Below are 26513 nucleotides of genomic sequence, written 5' to 3' on the forward strand. Positions count from 1 at the left end.
GATTCACCGGCTCATCAGACAGTATCACATGGTAATATACTGTACACAGAATAGCTAGTCCATGTACAGCTATCTCCCTTACCTCCCCCATAAACATGAATAGTAGTATCAGCCAGGAATGCATGTTTACTACTAAACACAAGGTCTTATCAGGGTCTGCAGGTTGTCTCCTCCGGACACCCTGAGAATCAGCAGATATTGCTCATGTGCACGGTCCTGTGACGACCTCCAGAGCTGACTGCGCTGCCCTTGACAGAGGGAATCCAGCAATATTCCCCAATCTCTAGGTTCTCTACACATCATGTTCTACACGTCTCTGTCACAATGTTCACGCTGTGTTTTCAGCAGACAACATGGTGTATGATCATAGCCTTGGGGGTACTATGAACTCATCTGAATAGGGGAACCTGGCCTGGAAACATTGAGGAACGCTGCCATAATCCTCTCTATATGGTTTGCTTTAAATACCCCGACTTATCAGCACGCTGGCCCTGCAAATGATTTCCAGGCATGAGTGGTGGAGATGAGATTTAAGGCCTAGTGGTTCCTGTAATGTGACCCCCCGTCACCCACATGCAGGTAAAAGAACCTCTTTATGACCATTCCCATAGAAGCTCACAGATGATAAGGCGCGCACATCTGGAGACCAGTGGCCATGTGTATATGATCATCTGCACATCTGTACCAGCAGATTAGAAGGGATCCTGCAGGATTTAGATGAGACCGGCATCCATATCTAAGGAGATATAATAATGCTCTTACTGCAAAGAATGCACAAATGCAAACACCAGCATCTCACTGCCAGCACTAATAAGACGCTAATTACACACGATGAGAAGAATTAGACGCCAATAAACCGACCTAAGGCGAGGCCTACACACTTCTCAAGCATGTAATAGATGCAAGTAGTCACAAAAGCCGGCGTAGCATGAGTGAGCGCTGCTCTATCATTATACAGGTACACAGTGAATGGCGGCGCGGTGTGGGGGCGATGAGAACACTATGTCTCTGGGATAATCGGATTTCGAGGGGCTTTTACTGCTTTGAGAATCGAAGCAAATAATTGAGACTAGTCAGACAGAACCAATAAACAAGGGCATCTGTAGGATAAATGAAGATAAGGGGGCACAAAGGGCTCATGACTAAGGCCCTCAGACATTTAAGGGGTCTCGGAGGCTTTTAGGCCATGTAAAAGCCAGAGTTCAATGCTTATGTTTGATCACCAGGGAAAGATTTGGCCGTAATGCAACCCATGTAACTGCATCATGCCCTCCTGGGCATCAGGACAACCCCGCAGTGGTGGGTTGTGAAAAGTTTTTTAATTGGCCTCTAACATTTGGATTACTCACCCATCCCTGCTCCTGCCCAAGCGCACCTCCACTTTAGTCTCCCAGGGGGGTAATATACTGTAGGGTCCAATAAAGGGGTATTTTTTGACCCAAAAATGGGGGGTAATACCATTAAAGAGGAGCATGACCTACAATTTTAATTAGGGGACCAGACATAACTTTGCTAGGGTCCCCTGAAAAGATAAGTTTGCCCCTGTAGAGCACACGTTGGCCTTATACTGTGACCAGGATACTGTGACCTGAGGGGTCCCCATAATATACTGCACAGAAAGCAATGTTTGGGGTAAATTATAAAAGCAAATAGACTAAAATGAATCCTGACCATATCGGACATGTCTAAAGGAACTTTATTTACAGCTCAGCTAGACATGATCTGAAGAGGGGCACGCTGCCTGACATTCTCTATAAAGCTCCTTTCATTTTTACGTGTCCACATCCGTTCATTTCGGAGCTTAGTGATTTCCATCTCCCAGATTATATCCTGACATATGTACATCAGTATCACACTAACCCTCCTAATCCTCATATCTGTACAATCTACACTTTACCATGGCAGCCCAGGATACATTTCCCAAAATGCAGTTCATCAGCAATTGATCTCCAAGGACCGTGCCGGAATTTCCTAAAACATTTATTACTTTCGGTAAGGTTTTACCCGGGCTCTTAGGACTATCTGTTTGTGACTGCTGCAGCCTGGGATACGGCTCTACACCACAGTATATGACAAGCAGAAAGACCTTGTATGATTGAAAGTTCTGTGCTTGGAAAGTTAGAACACTGGGAAACAAGAAGAGGAAAGAAAATGAGAAGACAGGGAGCCAGGGTGCTGTAAGGAGAAGTAGGGGGTGCCCTAGCCGGATGAGGGGCATGTTCCTAATTCACCCCCTCTCAGGTATCCAGAGACTTTGGCTTCTTCTGGGCCAGCTCTGTGCAGGAGGCAGGGAGGGGTCTCTTTGTTTGCTGTAAGGGGCTGAGCTTCTCTTTCCAAAAGTTTGTAAGAAGAAGCAGTGGGGGCAGGTTTCTCCTATAAAGCTGAACTGAAGCTACAGGAGAAAGCATCGCCTGGACTGGGACATGTCTGCTGCAGCAGCTCTATAGCAGCTTGGGCACACATAAGGACACTGCACTACAGGGACCTTGTCTGCCCCAGTGCACCTGGGCACGTTTGGGATAATGGCTTTAGGAAGTCTGTACCTTTTACTGTTCTCACTTGTCTTGGCCCAGGTGAGCTATGGGGACCCTGCGGACACTGATGCCCCTTCTTTAGCCTTTGTCTTTGATGTGACTGGCTCTATGTATGATGACCTCAGGCAAGTGATTGAAGGAGCCAACCGGATTTTGGAACGCACTTTGAATCGCAGGACCAAAGCCATCAGCAGCTATGTACTAGTCCCATTCCATGACCCAGGTAAGAGGGGAAACTTTACAGCACCTAACAAATCCTATTCTCTTTCTTATATAGCGCCAACATATTCCGCCGCACATTGTCATCACTCACTGTCCACAGTATTCTCATGGTCTAAATTCCCTGTCAATGTCTTTGTATAGACCTATTGGAGTTTCTTGACAGGGCATGCTTGGAGATGTAGTTCAGCTCCCGGTTACTTCTTCACCTTAGAACTTCACTTTCACTACAATTTTGTCCAGCATCTCTATAGAAGGAGGTGAACATAAAGACATCTCTCTGAGATGTAGCCATTGATAGACTGACAGCCGTCTGTACACACATGTATGTACTACGTTTGGAATTATTGTACCCATGGTAGACAATCAGAATTCACCGATATGATACAATAATGACGATAAGGACTAGCAACTTAGAAACGCTTGTAAGAATGTCAGATAAGATTTTACAAGTGAACCTATTGGCCGCAATCGACCATATGGTCATCACGGATACTTGGATTATCAGTGATCATGTAGATCATATCAGGCAGATGATCAGAGCATCTGCGGACACCAATGTATTACACACTTTGTGACCATCATTCATTGTAGGGTTGTAACTTTTGACAAATGGAATGGCCTATACCCTCAGTCACACATTAATCCTTCAGTCTACAGACAGCCCTTAGACCTATGGACTCAAATACAACGTAAGCGATTACAAATGTTGTCAACGTAAAATCCTAAAACCCGTGTCCAGCACCAAATGGGGAATGAAAGTCTCAGTTCTTGGCTTCTGATTTCATTAGACATGTTAGCTCCTTGGGAGGAATATTTGTCTTGCATATTTTATAGGGGTCACTTCTGGTACATACTTGTTTACATGGATCAGTGTTATCTAATGGGAAGGCGTCTACTGGACACATACCCATCTCATCATATCATAGCTATTATTTAATATCTGTAATATTCTGCATGGACGTGCGTATCACACCGCAATCTACCTCCCCAACCTCAGCTAGGACCAGTCTCCTACCAGCAATAATCTGCTGTACATGATGACAATCCGTATAAACACTGGGAAGTACATTCCTGCAACTAACTAGAGCGCCAGTGGGGATGTCAAATCAGATCTTGCAAACCCTCCTATCATACATGCAATAAAGGGCACAATATACGGGTTGGATCCCTACTAATGCATGTTGCTAAATGTAAAGGAGCTTTCAGATTTTGGCCTCCCCTTTCCAGTAACTCATGTTAAAAAGGTAAACTATACAGATCTGTATTTTGCACTAGTATGTATATGTTCTCTTACATGATAGTTCTGTCTCTGTGAAGCTTTTCAGAAATTATTACTGCATTGCCTAAATAGCAGCTCCTTGATTTATTACCACTGTTGGAAAGTCTATGTATAGCGGCAGGGGCAGCCGTAGGGTCAGGTTCTCCAATACTGCCCTATAAACTGATCAGAAGAATGTTTTATATCCATCTATATCTGTGATCTGCTCCCTGCAATTTTACTTTGGTAGTGAACCTACAACTCCCAATATGCTCACCATAGCTGGGCAGCCACAGGTTGCAGACCACCGGTCTATATTCTAAGTGTCGTTCACAGAATGCTGACTATATAGCAGCCTATATTGTGCTGGAGGGCTTATAAGGCAGATGTGCAGAATTTCCCTGTAACCTTGGTGTCTCATCAGCAAAATGTTAGAGAACTTAGCCAAAGGTAAACCCTTCTTCAGGAATGTAATTGCACAAATCTGCATAAATAAACCTCCCCACAAGTGTGGTAGAGGACACAGACAACAAATGTGTGGCATTCCCACACTTGTGCCCCATGATGTGCTGTTATCATCTCAGTGTGATACAATGTGTGGAGATCAAACACTGCTCATTGTGCCTGTGTGTTTTGTCACTCATTGTTTGTTCCTTTGACATGGGGGCTTTGATTCTGCTTTGGCTGGGGCCCTTTATCTCTCAGAGCAGGAGGATGCTGCTGTTTGAGCTGTGACACTGCTGAGAGGACACAATATTTGCAGCGGCTCATTCATTCACTTACATTATACTGCTAGGTCCTAGTCATTGCTGATCTGTTACCACACTACAGGTGATGCTCCGTCATGCAAGCCGATAAATAGCTAAAGGTTCACGTCAAGGAGGGACATTTAAGGAGAATTTTATGGTAAATGCAAATTCTTGAGTCATTTTCTTCTGGTAAGTTAAGGGGGTTTCCAGACTGAAGCGAATAAAGCTTAGCACTAGAGAAAGCTTTGCAGCTTTCAAAAATTGTGTGTATCTTAGCCTTTCTAAAATCGCTTCTTGCTGTCAGTGAATGGGAACCAGAATCCTTTACAGGCCTAAAACTTCTTGTAGCTGGGGGTTTGTAACAATGGCCTAGATTTCCTTACAGTTATATAATGTAAGTGTCAGAAGGCAGTCGTAAGATACCCCAGAGTTATGATTGAGGTTGATGCTGGATGATAAGTCTGGCCTATCTTTACACTGCTTTTAGTTGGCCTCTTTTTGAGCCAGAATGTTATGACACAATTTTGGCGCACCTTGGTGTATTTAAGCTATGCCCCTTTTTCCCTCACAAACCATGGCCACATATTTAGCAAGTCAAAACTAAAACTAGATGCACGAAAGGTGTGATACACTTATACCAGAGTCTAGTCACATCCACAATAAGAAACCTCAAACAATGGCGAAGATTTATGAACTCCGACATATCAACAACAATCTTCTTAACCTCATCGCTGGTGGGGGGGGGGGGGGGTGCACGCTCTCATAAACGAGGCGCACGGTCCCCTGAGATCAGCGTCTGGAGGAAAATCCTACAGCTGGCCTAGATTCCCAGCAGCATCATTTCAGGAGTAACTAATAATAAATATGGCGGGGATAACAGCATACCCCCTTTTCAGAAAAGTACAGGGGAAGCATAAAAAAGAAAAAGTTGTTTTGCACAAAAATTTGCAACTTTTGATGCCAAGGTGTAATAAATATGCGCCAACGTATCCAGTCTGCTCAATCCCTTGCGAGCTACATACGAGAGGTGCATATATCCTATATACATTGTATCAGTGCAGGTCCATCACCGATCTAGAATCCAGGCTTTTCCTTACTTCAATGAATGCACAGAGCTTGCTTCAAGGATTTCCATTCAAAGGAAGTGTCGCCTTTACACCAGATACTACATTGTCACTTGATCTAAGAAAATGTACCTGTCACTATGTATCACAGATACTCAGCTAAATACAGGAGTCAGTTCACATGCTGCAGTTTGAGGACTTGTTGCTGATTTTCTTATCTGCTGTTTATCAGTTTTGGTCATGGATTTGTTCAATGTTAGATTAAGGGCAACTCGGCTCACCGGATGAAATGACTCCATCCTCCAGCAACCCATAGGAAATAGATCATAGTACCCTTCAAATTTGGGAGTCTTCTGCTGAGCATTATTGTGTCTGAGCTAGGCCCACCCAAGGATCCTCTGGTACCCCGGTGAACCCTATGCATTGTAGATTTTCATATTTTGCCATGCATAGGGTGCAGCCTGTATCAAAAATCCATGTTAAAATCTACTTTTGCCACCTTTGTCTCAGAACTATCAGAGATATTCTGTGAGCTCCAGGACAGAAGGTGAGCGGCGTGTAGGTGCACCCTAAGGGTGCATTCACACTACTGATACGCTGCCTGATTCTGAACGTTAAAACACATTCAGAATCAGCGCGTATAAAGCAGTTCCCATTCATTTCAATGGGGGGCGCTCGTATGCCGGCTCCCATTGAAATGAATGGGAACTGCTTTATACGCGCTGATTCTGAACATGTTTTAACGTTCAGAATCAGGCAGCGTATCAGTAGTGTGAATGCACCCTTAGTTAGTATCTTCTCACAAGCTTGCTGACTGTTTCCAATAACAGCCAACAAAATTGTGACTGCTAAAGAAAATGAAGAATTATCAGCAAAATAAATAAAATGATTCACAAAGTGATAATGTACAAAGAATAGTTACAGATCTCAGGCCAGTATGTAAGGAACAAATCCCCGACGTCTTGAGCCGCTTCATCAATTCTAATATTGGGGATTTCGTCTTCTGTCTAATTCCTACAAAACAAAAAGAAAACAATGAGTGATGTCGGGAGCGGAGAGCCGGGTCATGGGTCAGTCACAGCTACAACTGCTCATGGATATGTAGTTTAATACTAGCTATTGTTCTCTGTTATCAGTATTGGTTACAGTGTATATGCTGTATGTATGTGTATATATATATATATATATATATATATATATATATATATATATATATAATGTACCAGTATAATGGTGTCTGTATATATATATATATAATGTGACGGTACAATGGCGTCTATACTGTATGTATATATTGTACTAGTAATGTCCTGGTATAATGCTACATATAAATTATATATATATATATATATATATATATATATATATATATATATATAGTGTTACCTGTATATACTGTATATATAATGTCCTGGTATGATGTTACCTGTATAGATATATATAATGTTATCTGTATATACTGTATATAATGTCCTGGTATAATGTTACATATATATATATATATATATATATATATATATATATATATATTATATATATAATGTTACCTGTCTATATAGAGGTATAAAGTTATTTCTGAGGTGATTTTCCCTCTTTCTATATTTTCTCTCACAATAATCTTCCTGGACTTTCACTTTACCTCACAGATGACAGACAAGCTCCGCCCCTTCCTCACTCACCTGTACGGAGCCTCCTGATTGGCTGCACCTTGTGGTCAGTGCTGCGGCTGCTGAGGTGAAGCTTGTTGTCATAGTTACCAGCCCGCGCACTCATACTGGAGCTTACACGGGCAGAGCAGTAAGAGAGGCTGAAGGGAGGCCGAGGGTATGGAGGGGACTGGGGGAAAGAGCTGAGGGGTGGGGAGCAGAGTGGTCTGAGCGGGGCAGAGGGGTGTGGTGGGGGGCAGAGGGGTGTGGTGGGGAGCAGAGTGGTCTGAGGGGGGCGGTGGGGAGCAGAGGGGTGTGGTGTGGAGCAGAGTGGTCTGAGGGGGGCGGTGGGGAGCAGAGGGGTGTGGTGTGGAGCAGAGGGGTCTGAGGGGGGCAGAGGGGTGCGCTGGGGAGCTGAGGGGGGCAGAGGGGTGTGGTGGGGAGCAGAGGGGTGCGGTGGGGAGCAGAGGGGGGCAGAGGGGTGTGGTGTGGAGCAGAGGGGTCTGAGGGGGGCAGAGGGGGGAGCTGAGGGGGGCAGAGGGGTGTGGTGGGGAGCAGAGGGGTGCGGTGGGGAGCAGAGGGGGGCAGAGGGGTGTGGTGGGGAGCAGAGGGGTGCGCTGGGGAGCTGAGGGGGGCAGAGGGGTGTGGTGGGGAGCAGAGGGGTGCGCTGGGGAGCTGAGGGGGGCAGAGGGGTGTGGTGGGGGGCAGAGGGGTGTGGTGGGGAGCAGAGGGGTCTGAGGGAGGCAGAGGGGTGTGGTGGGGAGCTGAGGGGGGCAGAGGGGTGTGGTGGGGGGCAGAGGGGTGTGGTGGGGGGCAGAGGGGTGTGGTGGGGGGCAGAGGGGTGTGGTGGGGAGCAGAGGGGTGTGGTGGGGAGCAGAGGGGTGTGGTGGGGAGCAGAGGGGTGTGGTGGGGAGCAGAGGGGTGTGGTGGGGAGCAGAGGGGTGTGGTGGGGGGCAGAGTGGTCTAAGGGGGGCAGAGTGGTCTAAGGGGGGCAGAGGGGTGTGGTGGGGAGCAGAGTGGTCTGAGGGGGGCAGAGGGGTGTGCTGGGGAGCTGAGGGGGGCAGAGGGGTGTGGTGGGGAGAAGAGGGGTGTGGTGGAGAGCAGAGGGGTCTGAGGGGAGCAGAGGGGTGTGGTGGAGAGCAGAAGGTCTGGAGTGGACGCAAGGGTCAGATGGGTCTGGTGGGGATGGGATTGGGATTTGGTGGGGGGCAGAGCACCATTATTATTGGACAATTTGCTTTGTAAGAAATACTGTGCTAATAATTTAGTGACCGATCCTTCCCAGGACACCACATGTGTAATACAAACCTATTAGGACATTATTGTACACCTGATAGAAGCCATAAAATAATGTTATAAACAGTCCCCAAATGTGTTCAGTAACAACACAGAGGTGCAGACTTACTAATACGGTCTATGGTTAGAGGGTCTTCGGGTAAGTTCACACTACTTTGTGGAGAGACAGACACAGATGAGCCCCCTCACCCCAACCCCCGGGTCCGTTCTCATCGACTCTAATGCAAGCAACACCATCAGTGGCATAACTAAAGTGTTGTGGGCCCCAGTGCAATCTTTTGTCCGGGGCCCTACCTCATCCCTACTGCGAATCCTTGATAGTGATGGTTACGGGTGATAAGGAGTTTAATTCTCCTTGTGTAACCTGCGACGGATGAGTACAACGGACATTAAATATACAGTATTTTGAACCTAGCTTTGCACTGTAGTAGATTTAGCATTGTCTGATGAATTATTAGACTTTACGTCTCCTATTGGTTTAGTTTATTCCAGAAACATGCACCACCTTTTGGAACATTTTTGGGTAATGGAGTCCATTCATTTCACAAGAAGCCGCGCCCTGTTTCCTACAAGTTACTGTATTAGTGTTTAAAACACTTACTGTATGTGTTGTAACGCATGTTACAGTGTTTTAGTGCAAATTATGCCAGAATTCTTGTGCATTTTGCTTGATGCATTAAATCTCCTCCAGTATACAGAGACAAAAGTAAAACCCACCCTAACCAACTGCACCAAGCCAAGTGTGCATGTGGAGACGTTTTACGGTACATACCCACCTTTCTAAGGCCATTTTCCATCCCCGGTTCCCAGTTTTTGGAGGACTCTGGCATAGAGGTTTACGCTTTTACCGGTTGTCCGGTTGCTAATATTGATGGACTATCTTTAGCACCGACACTCAGGACCCCCGCAGATCTCCGGTACCATCGCTGTACAAACAATCCATTATAGTTGGGGGCCTGGTACAGGTTTTGCACTGAGGCCCAGGCACTTTATGCTACAGCTCTGTTGATATGGAGCACTGTATGTACTGCAGTTTTATCTGGGCACTGTATATAGGGTATATACATTATTACTGACATAATGGACTGAGTAGGGTGTTTTTAGCTTCTATGTTCAGCCTCTACCTCCCACACTGAGAGGCCTTTCTATGAATCAACCACCCCTGCTCTAATACTGAGCTTCCGTCTATTTCCCCTGATATCCCTGCGGTCTTCTGATCAGAGCCAGCACAATGCAGCTGTTCTCCTGCTCCGTCTGGTGCTGGGCCTCTATAATCAGGATTATAATGATACATGCGGGCAGTTATCAGGAGCCTGGTCTTGTAGACATCTCAGGCCCCTGGACACACGGCTGTACTTCTGTGCTACCACCGTACGGTCTCTGTCCAGCTGGGAACTTCATTACATTCAGAGCGGCTTGTTACTGAACCATATGTTTAAGGCATGAGAACAAACCAAGAGGGAAGAACAGAGGAAATGTTTAGGAAAAGGCGATTAAGGCGACATGTTCTCCTGGATATCCTTCAATAGTACTGAATGAGGACATTATAAGATGTTATTATCAGGACCAGGCCTTGTATATGTCAGTAGCACCTGCACATCTGTGTCCAGGAGTTGGAAAAACATGGCAGCTTCTTCCACAGACAGCGCCACACTTATTCATGGGTTGTGGCAGTATTGCAGCTTAGCTTCATTGACATGAATGGGCTTAGGATGCAATACCACACATGAACCCGAGACTGGTGTGGTGCATTGTTTTTGGAAGAAACTCACTGAGACCCTAAGAGTAATACAGTAGAGTGGCATCTGATCTCTCTTTGGACACATCATCTTTGATGGCATCTGATCTCTCTTTGGACACAACACATAATCACATTACACAGACAGTTCATTGATTTTCATGAGGACAGTGTAATACTCCATTTAACCTGTGGAGGTGCTGCAGGAAAATGGAACCCTTTCCCAACAGATTATATATAATCGCACATGGCCCAGCAATAAAACCATCTGTGACCTGTTGACTGTCAGGGGACCATTCAGGAAAGTAAGCATTATCAGGAATTCCCTTTAACAAACTCTGTGACTAATAAACTATCCATGTATAGTCCTAAAAATGTCTTATGAATGATTTTGCTTTACTGGAGTTTCCCTTTAAATTTAATAAATAAATAGTCGTACACAAAGCAATTGTACAAGGTTCTCATCTTGTTGCTCAGTTTTGTGGTCTCTGGTGAGGTCAGCGGGTGTTACTCTAGCAGAACAGCTGTGCTCTAAGGTGACAGAACTGGGGTGACTCACAGTGTACAAGTGCTGAGTAATGCAATGTACAATCGCATGTAACTCACTGACTGATACTATGTACAACCGATCACATGTCACTCACTGACTAATGCTATGTACAACCGATCATGTTGCTCACTGACTGATACTATATACAACCGAACATGTCACTCACTTACTGATACTATGTACAACCGACCATGTCACCCACTGACTGATACTACGTACAACTGACCACGTCATTTAGTTACTGATGCTATATACAACCGACCATGTTACTCACTGACTAATACTATGAACAACCGACCACGTCACTCACTGACTAATACTATGTACAACCCTCCATGTCACTCACTGACTGATACTATGTACAACCGACCACGTCATTTAGTTACTGATGCTATATACAACCGACCACGTTACTCACTGACTAATACTATGTACAACCGACCACGTCACTCACTGACTGATACAATGTACAATGTACAATCACATGTAACTGATGGATACAATATACAACCATATGTAACTCACTGTTACAGTGTACAACTGTATGTAATTCACTGATTGCAACTTTCTGACTGAGACAATGTAACAAATTATGTGACACATTTACTGATACAATGTACAATGTCACTGATACAATTTATGAGTTGTAGCTGTACAGGTGAAGGCTCATAGCCTCTTGTAGATCCAGATTTTTAGGGTTAAAGCTATGGATAACAATTTGTTTCTGGCATTCTTTTGAGTTTTGGATCTTTCTTTGCACAGGTTGTCATTTGTATCTACCAGTCTGAATGGGTGTACAGGTCCAGGGGTTGTACAACCTGCAGCCATATGCCGCCTGTAGTGCCTCATGTAAGCAAGTCAATCTACAATCTACTGTGCCCAGAGAAGAACATGGCATTCAGCAGGTCCTGCATTTGGCATTACATAGCTAGATTGCTTCTGTATTTCCATTTGAGACATTTTTTGGCTTATACCCAGGGTACCCTGTGGCTCTGAGCTGTGTCTATAACTAGAAATGCAATAATGTAGATAGCCATGTGTGGCCATATATTGTTATTATGTCACAAATATCCTGTAAATGCGGGACCCTCAGAGAAGGTAAGTTGCTACGTCAATCAGACAGAGGCAAGGATATCAGCTCTCAGTTGTAGTCAGTTTATTGGGGGCAGTTCACACAGTCCACAGAATGTAAATCAAAAACAGCTTTCTTCAGCAGGGTACAAAAATGAAACAACAAAACAGTCCTTACTTCAGGGTGTAAAGAAGGTAAGTCCTCAGGCTTTCCTCACCCACACACAAGGTGAATTTTAAGGTTTTATCCTCCAGACACACACACAGGGCAGTGTGTACAACAGGTTTCTCCTCCAAGAGACGACCACACCCCCTTCCCATGGGCAACCTCAGTGCTTTAGTAGCTGACCACTTGGGTCAGCCAGAAAACCAGGACTGGAGTATCGGCCTGAGTTTACTACAATACTTGACTCCTGGTCCCATACTCCAGCCAGTCACCTTGTAGATACCAGCCACCTTAGTGGAATGTACCTGCCCTCTATTACTTTACCATCTGCCTGTTTACAATCCCTTTAAGTGTATTGTGGTGGTGCAGTCTGACACTGCTGCCTTCAGACCAGAAAAGTTTGTGCCCCCCTGATATACAGACATAAAGCAGGTAGTGCATTTCCCTTTAAAAGCTGCCGCATTCAGTAGACCAGACAATGGTTCCTGAATACAGTAACATTATACGTGACTCATATCTGCATTGACGTCTAAGATGCTGCTGCAAAACCATTAGCGATCGAACACATAAAAGGAGCCTAAGTGCAGATTATCCTGATTTCACGGAGACGTGAGGGTTGACATGGGTTGGCACAGCTGTGTGACCGGACGCTGCCGAGCTCTGGGTAACGCAGCAGATTCTTAGTCCAGGAATGACTCAGTTTACATGAATGACAGATGACGTATTCAGCCCAGGAAGAGGCGCTGCAGCATTTCTTGTACTATGCTAATAATACACTATATTAATATATATATAGTCCTGACATAGTCATTGAACAAGACAACACACTGAGCCCCATAGCCTTTTTCAGAATCAAATGGATATGAAGTGGGAGTATATAGAATAGAGGATGGGGGTATATAGGGGAGAGGCAAGGTGGTGCAAAGATTATAGTTGCAATAGGATCCACAAGATCTGGGGCCCCAGTACAGGGAACCCCATTCAAAAGTTCATGCAATGGCAGACTAGGGGGGGCAAACAATTCCCCAAAGGGCTCCGGCTCTAACACAATTATTGGCCCCAGTGATCCCTAGCAGAAGACAGCCCCATTTGGACAAGTCACTTACCTCTAGGGTCTACTTGTTAGATGCTATTCACACTACTGATATTCACGGCCAAGTGCTGCCTGTGATCTGTGACAAAGTAGGCATGCTGTAAAGGATTGGAAGCCCAACTTCACAGACCCCTGGTGCTGACTCGGTCACAAAAATGACCTATTAGATATTATTATAATCTGTCCTGTGTGTACAACTTCTGTATAGATAGCGGTAGACACACAGACACCTCAGTGTGATATTATAGTGGGTTTAGAGGGGTAACTATTTGGTGTATTTTTACATGTAACTATTGCATTAGGTCATAGGTTAGCTATCTTGGCACTCCAGCTGTTGGGAAACTACAGGTCACTTCTATATTCATTTCAAGAATAGTCAAGTGAGCGTGCATGCTGGGAGTTGTAGTATTGTAACAGCTGTTGTGCCAACGGTTCCTGATCCCTGCATAAGACTAGGATAGGTGTATGGGAGTGAAGATACCTCCAAGATGGAGGCCGCATGGTAATACCCCATCATGACCATATGCTCCAGCTCTCGGTGTTTCTGTGGGTTCTGTTAGCCCTTTCTGACAGCTGTTTTTTTTAGGGTAACAAACAGATAAAAGAGGGGGTTTCTGAGCAGGGCCAGAGGTGACCCACAGGGATTCTCAGGCAGACCTTTTGTACTTAGCGTTCACTAAATGATCCCTAGAGGCTCCGACTTCAAGGAAAACTCTAACCTTTTTTTACAGTGTCAGGATTTTTACATGAGATGCACATACCTAGCGCTGGTATGTCTGCTCTCTTCAAAGAAAATCAGCTGTGCCGGATATTTACTGGGAGAAGATGCCCCGGAGGGTCTGTGTACATAAAATATCCGCTCACTTTAAAGGAAGAGTTATAGCAGTGCAAAAACAGCAGTATCCAGACATATGAAGAAAAGGCTTTATCCTAGCCAAAGAGCGGCCCTCATGGGCTTTGACATCTACTTTTTTTTATTTCCTCTTTTATGCTGTTTTTATACTTGGTGCCGCATTTATAATGCTTGTTCTACTGATACAGCTTTTAGTCTGCAAAAACGGTGTCATTTATCTGTGATTGTGTTGGTGAATGTGAAGTTGTTGCTGGTATCAGCCCTTATATGCCCTTATAGAGCGTTGCGTATCCTGGGGGACCCCTGGGGTAAATGCACATGCTGGGGGACCCCTGGAGTAGTTGCCCATGCTAGGGGACCCCTGAAATAATTGCACTTGCTGGGGGAACCCTGTAGTAATTGCACATGCTGGGGGACCCCTGGAGTAGTTGCACATGCTGGGGGATCCCTGTGGTAATTGAACATGCTGGGGGACCCCTGGAATAATTGCCTGTACTGAGGGACCCCTGGAATAATTGATCATGCTTGGGAACCCCTGGAGTAGTAGCCCAAGCTGGGGATCCTTGGAATAATTGCACATGATGGGGGACCCCTGGTGTAATTTCACATGCTGGGGCACCCCTGGAGTAGTTACACATGCCGGGGGACCTCTGGAGTAATTGCACATGCTGGGGGGACCCCTGAAGTTGACTACATCCCCTTCTCTAATGAGCGGTGAGTTGCTCTGCAGTGCAATGTGAGTTAAGGCATAGATCCAAGCTATATAACGAGGGTGCAAGTAAGTCCCAACTAAAGGGCTGTGGTCAAGAACCAGGACCAGTCTGGGGATTTACAATACTAAACACGTTTTATTCTTTGCTCTTTCTGTGCAGAGATTGGACCAATCACTATTACAACAGATCCAGAAAAATTCAAGGATGAATTGGAGGAGCTATATGTACAGGTAGAGCCACGATTTACTCACGCCATTAACATGAATTAAAAATGAGCATGTAAAGGGCTAAAACAAACCCTCTTCTTTTTGTGTAGGGCGGGGGCGACTGCCCCGAGATGAGTGTGGGAGCCATTAAAACAGCTGTGGAGGTCTCTCAACCCGGTTCCTTCATCTACGTCTTCACTGATGCTCGGGCCAAAGATTTCAGGAAGAAGCAAGAGGTTCTACAGTTACTGCAGCTCAAGCAGTCTCAGGTAGGTACAGAACAGCGGGCAGACGAAACACAGAGCCCACTTTATTTATGTGCAGCCCCCTAACATGGCCATCTGAAACCAATACAACTGACCAAGAAACCCCGCTGGTCACATCTTTGAGTTGCAGCCAACATGTGGAGTTAGTCAATGTAGTTGACGATCTAGGGACATTGAACGTTTTGACTAAATATTCACGCCCATGGACCAAAACGTCTACTGATGTTTTGCAGGTGGTGTTTGTACTGACTGGAGATTGCGGTGATCGGAGCCATCCTGGTTATCGCGTATATGAAGAGATAGCAGCCACCAGCTCGGGGCAGATTTTCCACTTGGACAAGCAGCAGGTTAATGAGGTGAGTCATTGTATATCATATCCCATATGTTACCTTTACATTACATGACACGTGAGGGTCTGGATATCCTGATTATCCAATATGGCATAAAATATCCCCATGTCAACAAATTTCTCTGATAATGGCAGGACCATTACCCCAGTACTGAGGTCCCCTGGGTTCTCATAGTCATAGGATCCATGGTCTTACAATGATGCCAAATGGATCCACTAGCAAGGAGATAAGAACAAGAATACATTTCCATTGGTGCCCAATCTCAGTTTATCCTGCTCCTCGATGACCCTATAGATGCCGGATTATCAGAATGTTATCGTATTCATCTAGTGATGAGAGAACCAGTCAACCTTGTGAATGTCTCCATAACTCCCTCCTTCCATCCGAGCCGTGATCCCGAGTAATCCACATCGTCATTATTATTCTAAGCCCATGTATTGCATTCAGATATTTGTCTTGCAGTTCTTGATGTTCCCACATAAAATCTTATTATCATGAGCTCATCCTGGAATCAGAATGAAACAATGAACCTTTGTTAATTGATGCTTTTTGTTAAGACTTGTAACTTATGTAATTTTCACCTCACACGTGTCGATTGATTTATCTTAATTACATGTTTAGTTACTTAAGGGGAAGAACATTCCAAATGTGCTCTCCAGGGGCTCGCTGCAGCATAGGCAAGGATGAGCAATTACAGTCATGCAAAAAAAGATGAAATCTCACATAAAAATGTTACTGTTTTAAAGGGGTATTCCCATCTCTAGGATATGCCACCCCTTTATGACTGGTGGGGAACCAACCTCTGAGAATAGGCTGCAGTGATGATTAGCGCCTTGTCCCGCACTCCAGACCACCTTGCTCTGCAGGCCTGCTGTGGTATCCTGCACAGCTGGGTCGCAGGGTAAATAGTGATGGAAATGAAGCTCTAATACAGACGTGTCCCTTTTTGTCATTGGAATCAGTGGGAATCAAAATTGGGAAATCCACTAATCATAAAGCAATGGCGTATCTTAACAATGTGAGAGTTGCCCAACAAAGAGCCTTTATAAAATGGCTGATGACTCCTCCACCCCCAGATCAGGCGACTGTCAGGATGACTCTTTAGCCACAAATGGCCTGTCCAATCTTGACACCTGTTTTAACATGTAGACTAACCATAACTGAATCAACGGCCACTCCGAGCCCCTCTACCCTCACACTAAACACATCCAGTTTTATCCGTTCAGTCCTGATCGTTCCGCGCCGGCTCTTTCATTTCCTCTCACAATCTAACAACACACTGGCAGGGTAATTGGCTTCCACGAGACATTAACCCGGCTCTCTTTATGAGGGTGACCCAGGGAAATTACATTACCAGCTCCAGTGTCTGCTATGAATACATCCTCTGTAAGACTTTCTACTGGGAATTTTGGACCAGGAGATGTAGCAGAGCTGGGTATACTATAGCATTTGTGCTCGCTGATAACTTCATGGGGCCCTTTCACTTGCAGAAAGGTTTGTGGATCTCTTTATGTACATACAGTAGCTTATAGAGGATATGTCTTTTAAGAAAACCGCATAGGTTTAACTCTAGTCTTGTTCAATTACAGGAACGCCAAGATGACAATTTCAGGCTATAGCTGACTCGCCTATGAGATAACAAGCTCCTACAATGGAGAAACCATACTGTAACCGCAGATGTGAAGAGCACATAGCATCTCTTTCGGAGTAGATGTAGGGTTCAGAATATTTGCTCCTAGGATATTTCCAGGTTCTGAGGGCGACCCAAAGCCAAGGGGTCCCTTCAGTTTTGGAATAAGTCAGAAACCCAGATGATGGACCTCCATCCATGTTATCATACATAGTAACATAGTAGATGGTCCACCGATTCTTACCTATAACCTTATAGTGTTGATCCAGACGAAGGCAAAAAGCCCCAGGAGGCTGATGCCAATAGCCCCATGTCCTTCCTGACTATAAATCCGACAGTCCTGGCAGAACTCCCCTTTAACAGCCAGTCCACAGGACAGGTGATTAATGAAGAGTCAACGCTGTATCTGAATAGTCTCATTGTGTGACCGCACAGCGTTGGTAATGTCACTGCGTCCCTTGAAGTTTGTAAGTCACATGACATATGGACTATTTTATGCCGCATCTACTTTGGGTCAAATGCTACAAACAGAGGTGCTTTGTGCCCCCAGAACACCCCCAGCCCCCTCGGCCCTGTTCACATCTGTTTGCTTTTTATGACAAAAAGAAAGTTGAAGCCTGTGTGTCTGCAGCCTGCTGGCGGAGCTCGCCCCATATGGCTATAATTATAGATGGTGCCCTAATTCCATCACACGGTCACAGTATTGTGCTGAATAATCACATCCGCACCCCCCCCCCTTCCCCTCTGCTCTGCTATTCCATGACTTTGTGACTTTCCTCTTCTTTGTATATATAAATGCCAAAAACACTGTCATTGCAAAAGTCATGGCGCCCATGACTGCTGTTTATTTTATCTGCTCAGGCTAAGCTGGTAATGATGCCCCCCAACCCCCTTGTAAAGTAAGAGCAGATTTCTGTCAAGGATTTTTGTAGCTGGATGATTTATTTTAGAACAAAAAGAGGGTGACTGGTTTATTTAAGACTGAACTGTATGAGGGACGTCGATATCCTTTACTTATATATATATCTATGTGTCTGGTGTAGCCAGCAGTGACGTAGAGAGGATTCAGCCTTTCTTAGGCCCGGGTCTGTGTTCGGGTTTCCCCACAAATCATGTGGAGAGAAAAATGCTGCTTGTAGGACTTTTCTCTCGGCATGTTTCATGCAGAAACCACACGGACTCAATTATAGTCTATGGGGTCTGTGAGTTTCCCAGGTAACCGCTTTGTAATGCGTATAGGTTTCCGTTTGGGGAGTCCCCGAACAGACTTGTTCAACGGAACCTCGAACGCAGATGTGAATAGGGCCTCACTAGTTTCTATCCCAGTGCAGTCTCCTCTGATGTTCCATTGCAGTGCTCCAATAATCTCTGCTGCTGGGATACAATAAGGGGAAAGGCTGTACAATATGGATCATAGGAAAAAATGGTTGTATTGTAGTAGATTTACCATACCATAGCATAGACGCACATGTAGTTTCTTCAAACTAGTCACTGCTGATGAATGTAGTCACTCTCCTGATGGCTGTGGTCACTTTCTTGATGGCTGTGGTCACTTTCCTGATGACTGTGGACACTCTTCTTATGTCTGTGGTCGCTTTTCTTATGTCTGTGGTCACTCTTATGGCTGTGGTCGCTCTCCTGATCACTGATTTCGCTCTTCTTATGGTTTTGGTCACTCTCCTGATGGCTGTGGTCACTCTCCTGATGGTTTTGGTCACTCTTCTTAAGTCTGTGGTCATTCTCCTGATCGCTGTGTTATCTCTTCTTATGGCTGTGGTCACTCTCCTGATGGCTGTGGTCGCTTTTCTTATGGCTGTGGCCACCTTTCTGATGACACAGTCCCTGATGTGAGTGCTGCAGACTCTATATAAGAGACCAGAGAGTTGCTATACATAATACTATATTCTTTTCTGCTTTCCCAGGTGCTGAAGTGGGTGGAGGAGGCGATCCAGGCATCCAAGGTTCACCTGTTGTCCACGGATCATGAGTCAGCAGGAGAGAGACAATGGGAGATACCATTCGATCCAAGCCTTAAAGAAGTGACCATCTCTCTAAGTGGCCCTGAGCCCCTTATTGAGGTCACTGACCCCGCAGGTAAGTGTTGCCATCCCTTACCCCCCTCCCCATGATGAGAGCTATGTTTGTATGTTTTCATAGTCGCTCTTCAGTGTTATATAGATGTAATATGCACCAAGAGGTTCAGCTATTACCTATTTACCTCTGCTCCAGACTTCACGTTATCCCTCATCATTGGTCATTCTTGTTCTAGATTCACACTAGCAGAATTTCTGGATTATCAGATGCCAGACCACAGGGATTTCTCCACCTAATTTATTTTCTGTATTTTAATTGTCGTCATTATTATCATCTCTTATCTTTGTTACTTGGGAAACATAACAGTGAAATTTCACAGTAATATTCCCTGATTGAAGGCATCTATCTCCCCCCGGGCTCCTCGTTCCCGTCCGGCCTGTTCTTCTGTAATCTTCATTGTATACTTGGCGCCTCTCAATGCACAGACACAGAACTGACCCCTCATTTCTCTCCTGGCAGGGAAAGCGCTCTCCGTGAGCCAGGGGCTGGAGGAACTGCTCAGGATCCCTAATTCAGCTCTTGTGCTGGGACTGAAGCCGACTGTGTCTGGAATATGGGTCATCAAGGTAACGTACCCTACATTGTGCTCCCTTGTGTGGAGCTATACAGCTTACTAGATTTAGTCACTATCATTGTATAATACACAGTTTTGTGTTTTGTTATAGATTTTATGTTTCGGTTTTGTACCACTATCAGTATCTCTGCTTGCTGTCAGTATCCAACCAAGGTCATAGACCACAGGGTGCAAAAAGTGTCAAGTAAGCAATTCTTGAAAAGGAAAACTCTACTAAGCACAAGTTCCATAGGATTCCACAAGTATTTCGATGTCATCAGCCAAGATTACATGATCATGACAGTGTGCGTGCACAGGCCTGTGAGAAAACAGAATGGACAGCACAAAGATGGCATCAATAACTTCCACAGACTTATAGATTTCAATGAATGAGCCTGTCCTGCAAAATGGGAAGGAATAGGGGCTGTCATGAGTCTTGCATCCGGACTCATGGCCGCCCACATCCATGATAAAAGTCATGTATTTGAGGTCATAGGAAAGAAAGGGTCAGTGCAAAAAACCCAGATAATACACAGAGAACACACATGGTGCTGTGCATGTAGCCTAAGATGCCGTCTTTATGGCTGAGCTGCAGGAGGCTCCTTTGCTTTACCTGTCGTGTCTACTGGCTTGGATAAAAGCCTGAACATCCCTTTGTATCTCTCTTTTTTAGGTTGCATCTTAATGGGGTTTTCTGGGACTATAATATAGTCTGCTGCGACTTCTTCACTACTCACTAAGCTCAGCACTGAGCATGGTATAGTGGTTGTTCTTGGTATCGCAACCCAGTCCCATTGATTTTAATGAGACTGAGCTACCGTACAGCCATGTGACCAGCGGACGTGATGTCACTGACCTGAGAAGAGGTGAAGCTCAATTTCATAGTCCCAGAAAACCCTTTTAAGGCCAGTTCTTGGAGTTTTTTCATCATGTGTCACAATCTCTCATCCACTTCTCAACAGTGAGTTCTTGCCATGTATATATGCCCAACGATGTTTGGAGCAGATGGCAGTAACTTTTATCTCCTGTTTGGCTCCTCCTCTGAGAACATCTTTGAGGGCTCCCGTTCAGCATGTCTAATCCACCAGGCAGCCTCCTTCAGACATGCTTAAGATGCCCTTACACAAAGCCATTACATTAGGAATTAGAGTCCACTCCAGTGAGGTCAGTGACTAGTCAGCTGGATGTCATGTAAACCACTGTACTGTCATAGAACACGTCACTGGATCGAGGACCTGTAAGGAATGGTCATGTGACCTAAGGTCCTTCTGCTGTAATGGGTCCTATACACATATAGCACAATACCATATAAGTAACATATGTAATGTCATAACATATAAAGGTCCTTGGCTGAAATAAATAATAAAAAGTAATAAAGTATCAGTGCAGCAACAATGTATCAGACCATCATTCATATATTACAAGGTATTAATAAGTTATAGGCACCATATTGGATTGTTTTGCCCAATATTGTCCTTTTTTGCTGTATAATAAGATGGTCTAGAAGGTGCGTGGCCTCCCCCCTCCTGCTCCTTTGATGCCTGGAATAAGTTCAGCTTGTGACCTCGTGTTTATTGTGACTTGGTTTTGTTCCATTTCTCTCTCGTTACCCTAATGAATGTGCACAGTCGCCAGCCTGGCCTCATCCTCATCGCCTGACACGGCCTGTCCTCCCCTCATTTAGCCCTGATGTCATGCTGCTCATTTTCTGTGGTTTGCTTTTGCTCTTTATCTGGATCGTTGTTTACTTAGATTTTTCCCTTTCTAATCCTTCCCATCGATCTGCCATGTTTGTCCTGTGCTGTGATTTGTTTGCACGGAGGTATCGCAGCAGCTGGGACCGATTTGGGATTCCACGCAAAGCTTTGTTCATGGACATAACACACAACGGACCAATAAAGTTATTTACAACATGTTCTTTGTATATTTATGTTTTGCTACTTGAGTTTCACTGCTAGAATATGAATTTACACTATCCCAGGCTCTGTGGTAATGGGATCCTGTCCACTGGGTTAGGGGCCCCTAAGTCAATATGCTGCTGGGGTTTGGTGTCCCGAGCCTGTCACATCCATATATTTACTGCTGGTTACAGAGCCTTAGACCCAGAGCAGGCGTGAATAAGACTATATTCACAAGTGTCACATGAATTGCTGAAATCCATCAGGTCGTCCGTCAAAATCATTCCTGCATATACCAAATCTACTTGTGTGATCTAGTCCTAGTCATGACATCAAAAACAGTATGATGAAACCTACAAATGTGACCACACTCTTATACTGTGTCTTTCCATAAGTGCAGATTAGCAGCAGCGGACGTCACACGGTCAGAGTCACTGGGGTCAGCACCTTGGATTTTCGTGCTGCTTTCGCCACTATGGCCATTGTAGATCCCTTGAAAATCATCGAACGGCCAATAAAAGGTAAAATGAGAGAAACTGAACTACAAGTAATCTATACATCTCATACCAATACAGGTGAGGATAGAACAGTGAGTGCTCTGATATCGGCGGACAGACTACTGACATCTCTGCTGACATCTTTTTATTGTGGCTACTATCGCTTACTTTAAGACTATTATTTGCCCCTGATGAATCCTTATGGAGGAAATGCGTAGGCAGGTTGTTCAACAGTTAGTTATTGTTTTACCATAGCACTTTATTTGAAGCTTTTATTGCCCCATTCTTTGGGGTCCCACCTCCTCTAAGTCCCGTTCGGTGGACTTAGAGGAGGTGGGACATTATATATTCCCTGTCGTCCCTACCAGCGGCACAATGTGGGGTATTTCGTGCCCCTGTGTGCTGGTAGGACAGGCGGAATTTTAATTAGCCATGTATTAATTTCACATGGCTTGTTCCCTTTAAGAGGGCACAGATACCTCCCCCCTGTGCGTTTTTTTCTGTCCTGTGTAAAGGATCGGACAGGTGGGGAGGACTCTGTGTCCTCCTAAAGAGAAAGAGTAAGAAGAAGTTTCAGGTACTTACCTGCTCAGACCTGTTCAGGTGTCTTCAATGATGCACTCTGCCCCTTTGGACTTCTGTCGGTCCTGCAAAGAGAATAGGTAAGATTAAAGTTACCTATTTTGCCCACCTCCCTCACGCAATCCTACCTCCTGTTCCCCGGCATCCAGTCCTGCTGGGCTTCGGAGCCGCGCGCAGCCAGCCGGCGTGTTCGCGCGGCTCCATGAGGGGAACTTCCGGTTTTCGCGGAACCTTTCCTCTGTGTAGGAGGGTTCCGGCCGGTCGTTTAGAAGTGTAACACCGGCAACTTCCGGTTTTCGGCATTCGCCGCTCCGGGACCACGCGAACAGCAGCGTTGGACACTGGAGGTCCTCAGGAGATTAAGGTACGTGCCAATGTAGTTGGCTCAAAGGGGGAGCGTGACTTGAAGGGCTAGGAGTGTTATGAAGGGCAAAGGAACGGAGCTTTTGACTAAGGCCACGCCCCTTCCGGATATGGGGCTGTAAAAAAGGGGGCAGGTTGCATCCCTCATTGCCTGCTAGTCTAATCCCTAGCTGGTTTCTCCGCTGTGGCTTGTGGTTACCGCTTCAATCTGCATTTATTCTACTGCAAACTCTGCTGAAGGTTGGTAAGTGGTCTGCAGAAGCTGGGTGAGTCTCCTCATATGGTTCCTTGAATGTACTCCTCTGATGTTTCATATTCCATGCTTAGGTATCGCTGAAAGCTAGCTTCTATTTGTCATGTCTTCCTCTTCTACCCCTCCCGGGGATCAAGTAAGACGGAAGAAGTCTTCTAAAAGGAGACACCTGGCTTGCATTGATTGTGACGTTCCACTACCTGATGGTAGGTGCGGTTTTTTCGTCTGCTAATTCTCCCAATGGTGGGAGTATCCTGAATGTCATTGTTTTGCCTTTAGGCTATGACTGGTCACGCTGCCAGCAATGCAGGGGACCTCTGCGGGAGGAACCCGTTACCAGTGATATGGTAGCATGGGTCAAGGAGTACATGGTGAGTACGGTTGCCGCAAAGAGGGGAAGGGTCCCCTCCGGCTTCTAAGTATCCTTGTGTTTTTTGCAGGATGATTCTTTAAAGGATATCCGTACTTCACTGGCTCAGCTCACCAAGAAGCAGCGCGTGGAAAGGCGTTCTGCTTCACTGCCCTCCCTGGAGCGCCTCCAGGTGGAGGAGGTGTCCATATCATCGGACGATCAGTCCTCCTGTACCAGCAGACCAATTTTCCATCGGGAAAAGACTAATAAACTGCTGAAGGCCATCCGGTCGTGGGACCAGGTTGGCGAGGGGGAAGCCTCTGCGTCCACCTCTGGGAAGCGGGGGTTTTCCAAGTGGACGCCTCCATGGCCAGCCTAATGGAACAAGAATGGAAGCAGCCGGAGAAGGCTTACGTCACCACCAGAGCTTTCAAAGCAGTGTATCCGATTGATCCCTCCCAGCTGGATCGCTGGGGTCCGCCACCCAAGGTGGATTTAGCCATCTCTAAGCTTTCCCGTCGCACTGTCGTGCCCATCGATGACGGGTCAAATCTTCAGGATTTGCTTGATAGAAGAGTGGATTCAACGCTCAAGAAGGCGTATTCGTCTGCTTCAGCCCAGGTGACGGTGGGCATCGCCTCAACGGAAGTAGCTGATAAGCTTCAAGCCCGGCTGGACCGCCTGGAACGGGATATCGACTCCGGGGTTAACAGGGACGACATCCTGGCATCCATGGGGGAGATCCGTCTCGCTACGGATTTCCTGAGAGAATCGGCAAGACAGCAGGTGAAGCTGGCTTCCAAGGCCATGGCCCTCAATACCGCCGCCAGGAGGCCCTTGTGGCTCAAACCTTGGCGGGCTGATGTCGCCTCCAAGTTTTCTTTGTGTTCCCTCCCCTTTCAACCTGGGAAGGTTTTCGGCCAAGGGCTGGACGATCTGATGGAGGGATTGGCTGATGGTAGAGGGAGATCACTACCACAAGCAACCAGAGAAAGAAGGCCTCCCCCTTCTAGGGGTCGAGGCTCCACGTCTCAATACAGGCCTCAACAAGGAAGCCAGAGACGCCCCAGATACCGTCCGAAAGGGGCGGGTCGCGGGATCCCCAAGGAGGACCCTAAGAAGAAGGGGTTTTGAGGAGACGCCGCTCTCTGTGACCAGCTCTCCCGTAGGAGGGCGCCTTTCGAATTTCCTTGTGGCATGGCATCTTCACATTCTGGACCCATGGGTCTTTCAAGTTGTTCAGCGAGGATACGCAATAGAGTTCTCCCATCCTCCGGTGGATCGTTTCATCACTACGCGGGTCTTACCAGCCCTACAACAAGACTGCCTGGAGGCTTCCGTCGCAGAATATCTCTTAAAGGGGGCCCTGGAAAGGGTCCCTCCTCCCGAAGTGGGTCAAGGAGTTTATTCACCCGTGTTCTTGGTTCCAAAGTCCACAGGAGGGTGGCGGATGATTATAGATCTTCGGTTCCTCAACCTCTTCATAAAGAAAAAACCTTTCAGGATGGAGTCCATAGACTCAGTAACCAATTTCCTATTGCGCAACGAGGTCATGGTCACCCTGGACCTGAAGGATGCCTACTTACATATCCCCATCTTCCCGCCACACAGGAAATATCTACGTATAGCCGTTCTTATGGCTGGTCACAGAGAGCACCTACAGTTCACTGCTCTGCCATTCGGCATATCGTCAGCTCCGTATGTATTCACCAAGATGGTCGCACCAGTTGCCGCCGCTCTCAGACTTCAAGGCCTCTTCGTGGTTCCCTACCTCGACGACTGGCTTATAAAAGCTCAGTCTACTTCAATTCTCCATCACCACCTCCAGATAGCCATCGCCTTCCTCCAGGAGTTAGGTTGGCTGATCAATTGGGAGACGTCAGAAATAGTGCCATCCACCCGGAAGAAATTCCTAGGGTTTGTTCTGGATTCCCAGAGCATGCAGATTTTCCTATCTCGTCCAAGGCGAGCAAAAATAGAAGCTTCGGTTCGGGGCCTCCTCAGGTCCCGATGGATCACCATTCGCACCGCCATGCGGGTCCTAGGCCTGATGTCTTCTTCAGCCAAGGCGGTCCCTTGGGCTTTATGGCACTTGCGTCCCCTTCAGATGGAAGTGTTGAGAGCCTGGAACGGATCTCCACGGGGACTGCACAGGAAGATCTGCCTTTCTCCCGGTACCCGTCTTTCCCTCAGATGGTGGAGACACCTGAAAGACGGAAGGTCCTCGGTTCAACCTCGTTGGACCCTGTTGACAACAGATGCGTCCCATTCGGGATGGGGAGCCCACCTGGACGGCAGGACTGTCCAGGGTCTGTGGAGGAATCCAGAGGTAGGAACCTCCAACCTGAAGGAGCTAAAAGCAGTGTATCTGGCGCTGAAGTACTTCGCCCCCTTTCTCGAAGGGAAGGCAGTCAAGGTCCGGTCAGACAATATGACGACGGTAATATACTTGAGCAAACAGGGCGGCACCAGGGTTCCAGCCCTACTGAGAGAGGCGAACTTGATCTTCACGTGGG

General features: G+C 46.2%; 1 protein-coding gene across 1 annotated transcript in view; it reads left to right on the top strand.

Moving 5' to 3' along the window:
* The first annotated feature begins 2349 nt into the window (after nucleotides 1-2349).
* The window catches only part of HMCN2 (hemicentin 2), a 96093-nt gene continuing 71929 nt past the window's right edge, over nucleotides 2350-26513 (top strand). The window contains exons 1-7 of the mRNA XM_075260768.1: nucleotides 2350-2757; nucleotides 15113-15183; nucleotides 15270-15428; nucleotides 15659-15781; nucleotides 19328-19499; nucleotides 19959-20065; nucleotides 22351-22471. Coding sequence (XP_075116869.1) covers nucleotides 2523-2757; nucleotides 15113-15183; nucleotides 15270-15428; nucleotides 15659-15781; nucleotides 19328-19499; nucleotides 19959-20065; nucleotides 22351-22471 — 988 coding nt within the window. The 5' untranslated portion in view covers nucleotides 2350-2522. The remainder of the gene's footprint in view (nucleotides 2758-15112; nucleotides 15184-15269; nucleotides 15429-15658; nucleotides 15782-19327; nucleotides 19500-19958; nucleotides 20066-22350; nucleotides 22472-26513) is intronic.

The sequence above is a fragment of the Leptodactylus fuscus genome, chromosome 11, assembly GCF_031893055.1.
Source record: "Leptodactylus fuscus isolate aLepFus1 chromosome 11, aLepFus1.hap2, whole genome shotgun sequence".
Lineage (NCBI taxonomy): Eukaryota > Metazoa > Chordata > Amphibia > Anura > Leptodactylidae > Leptodactylus > Leptodactylus fuscus.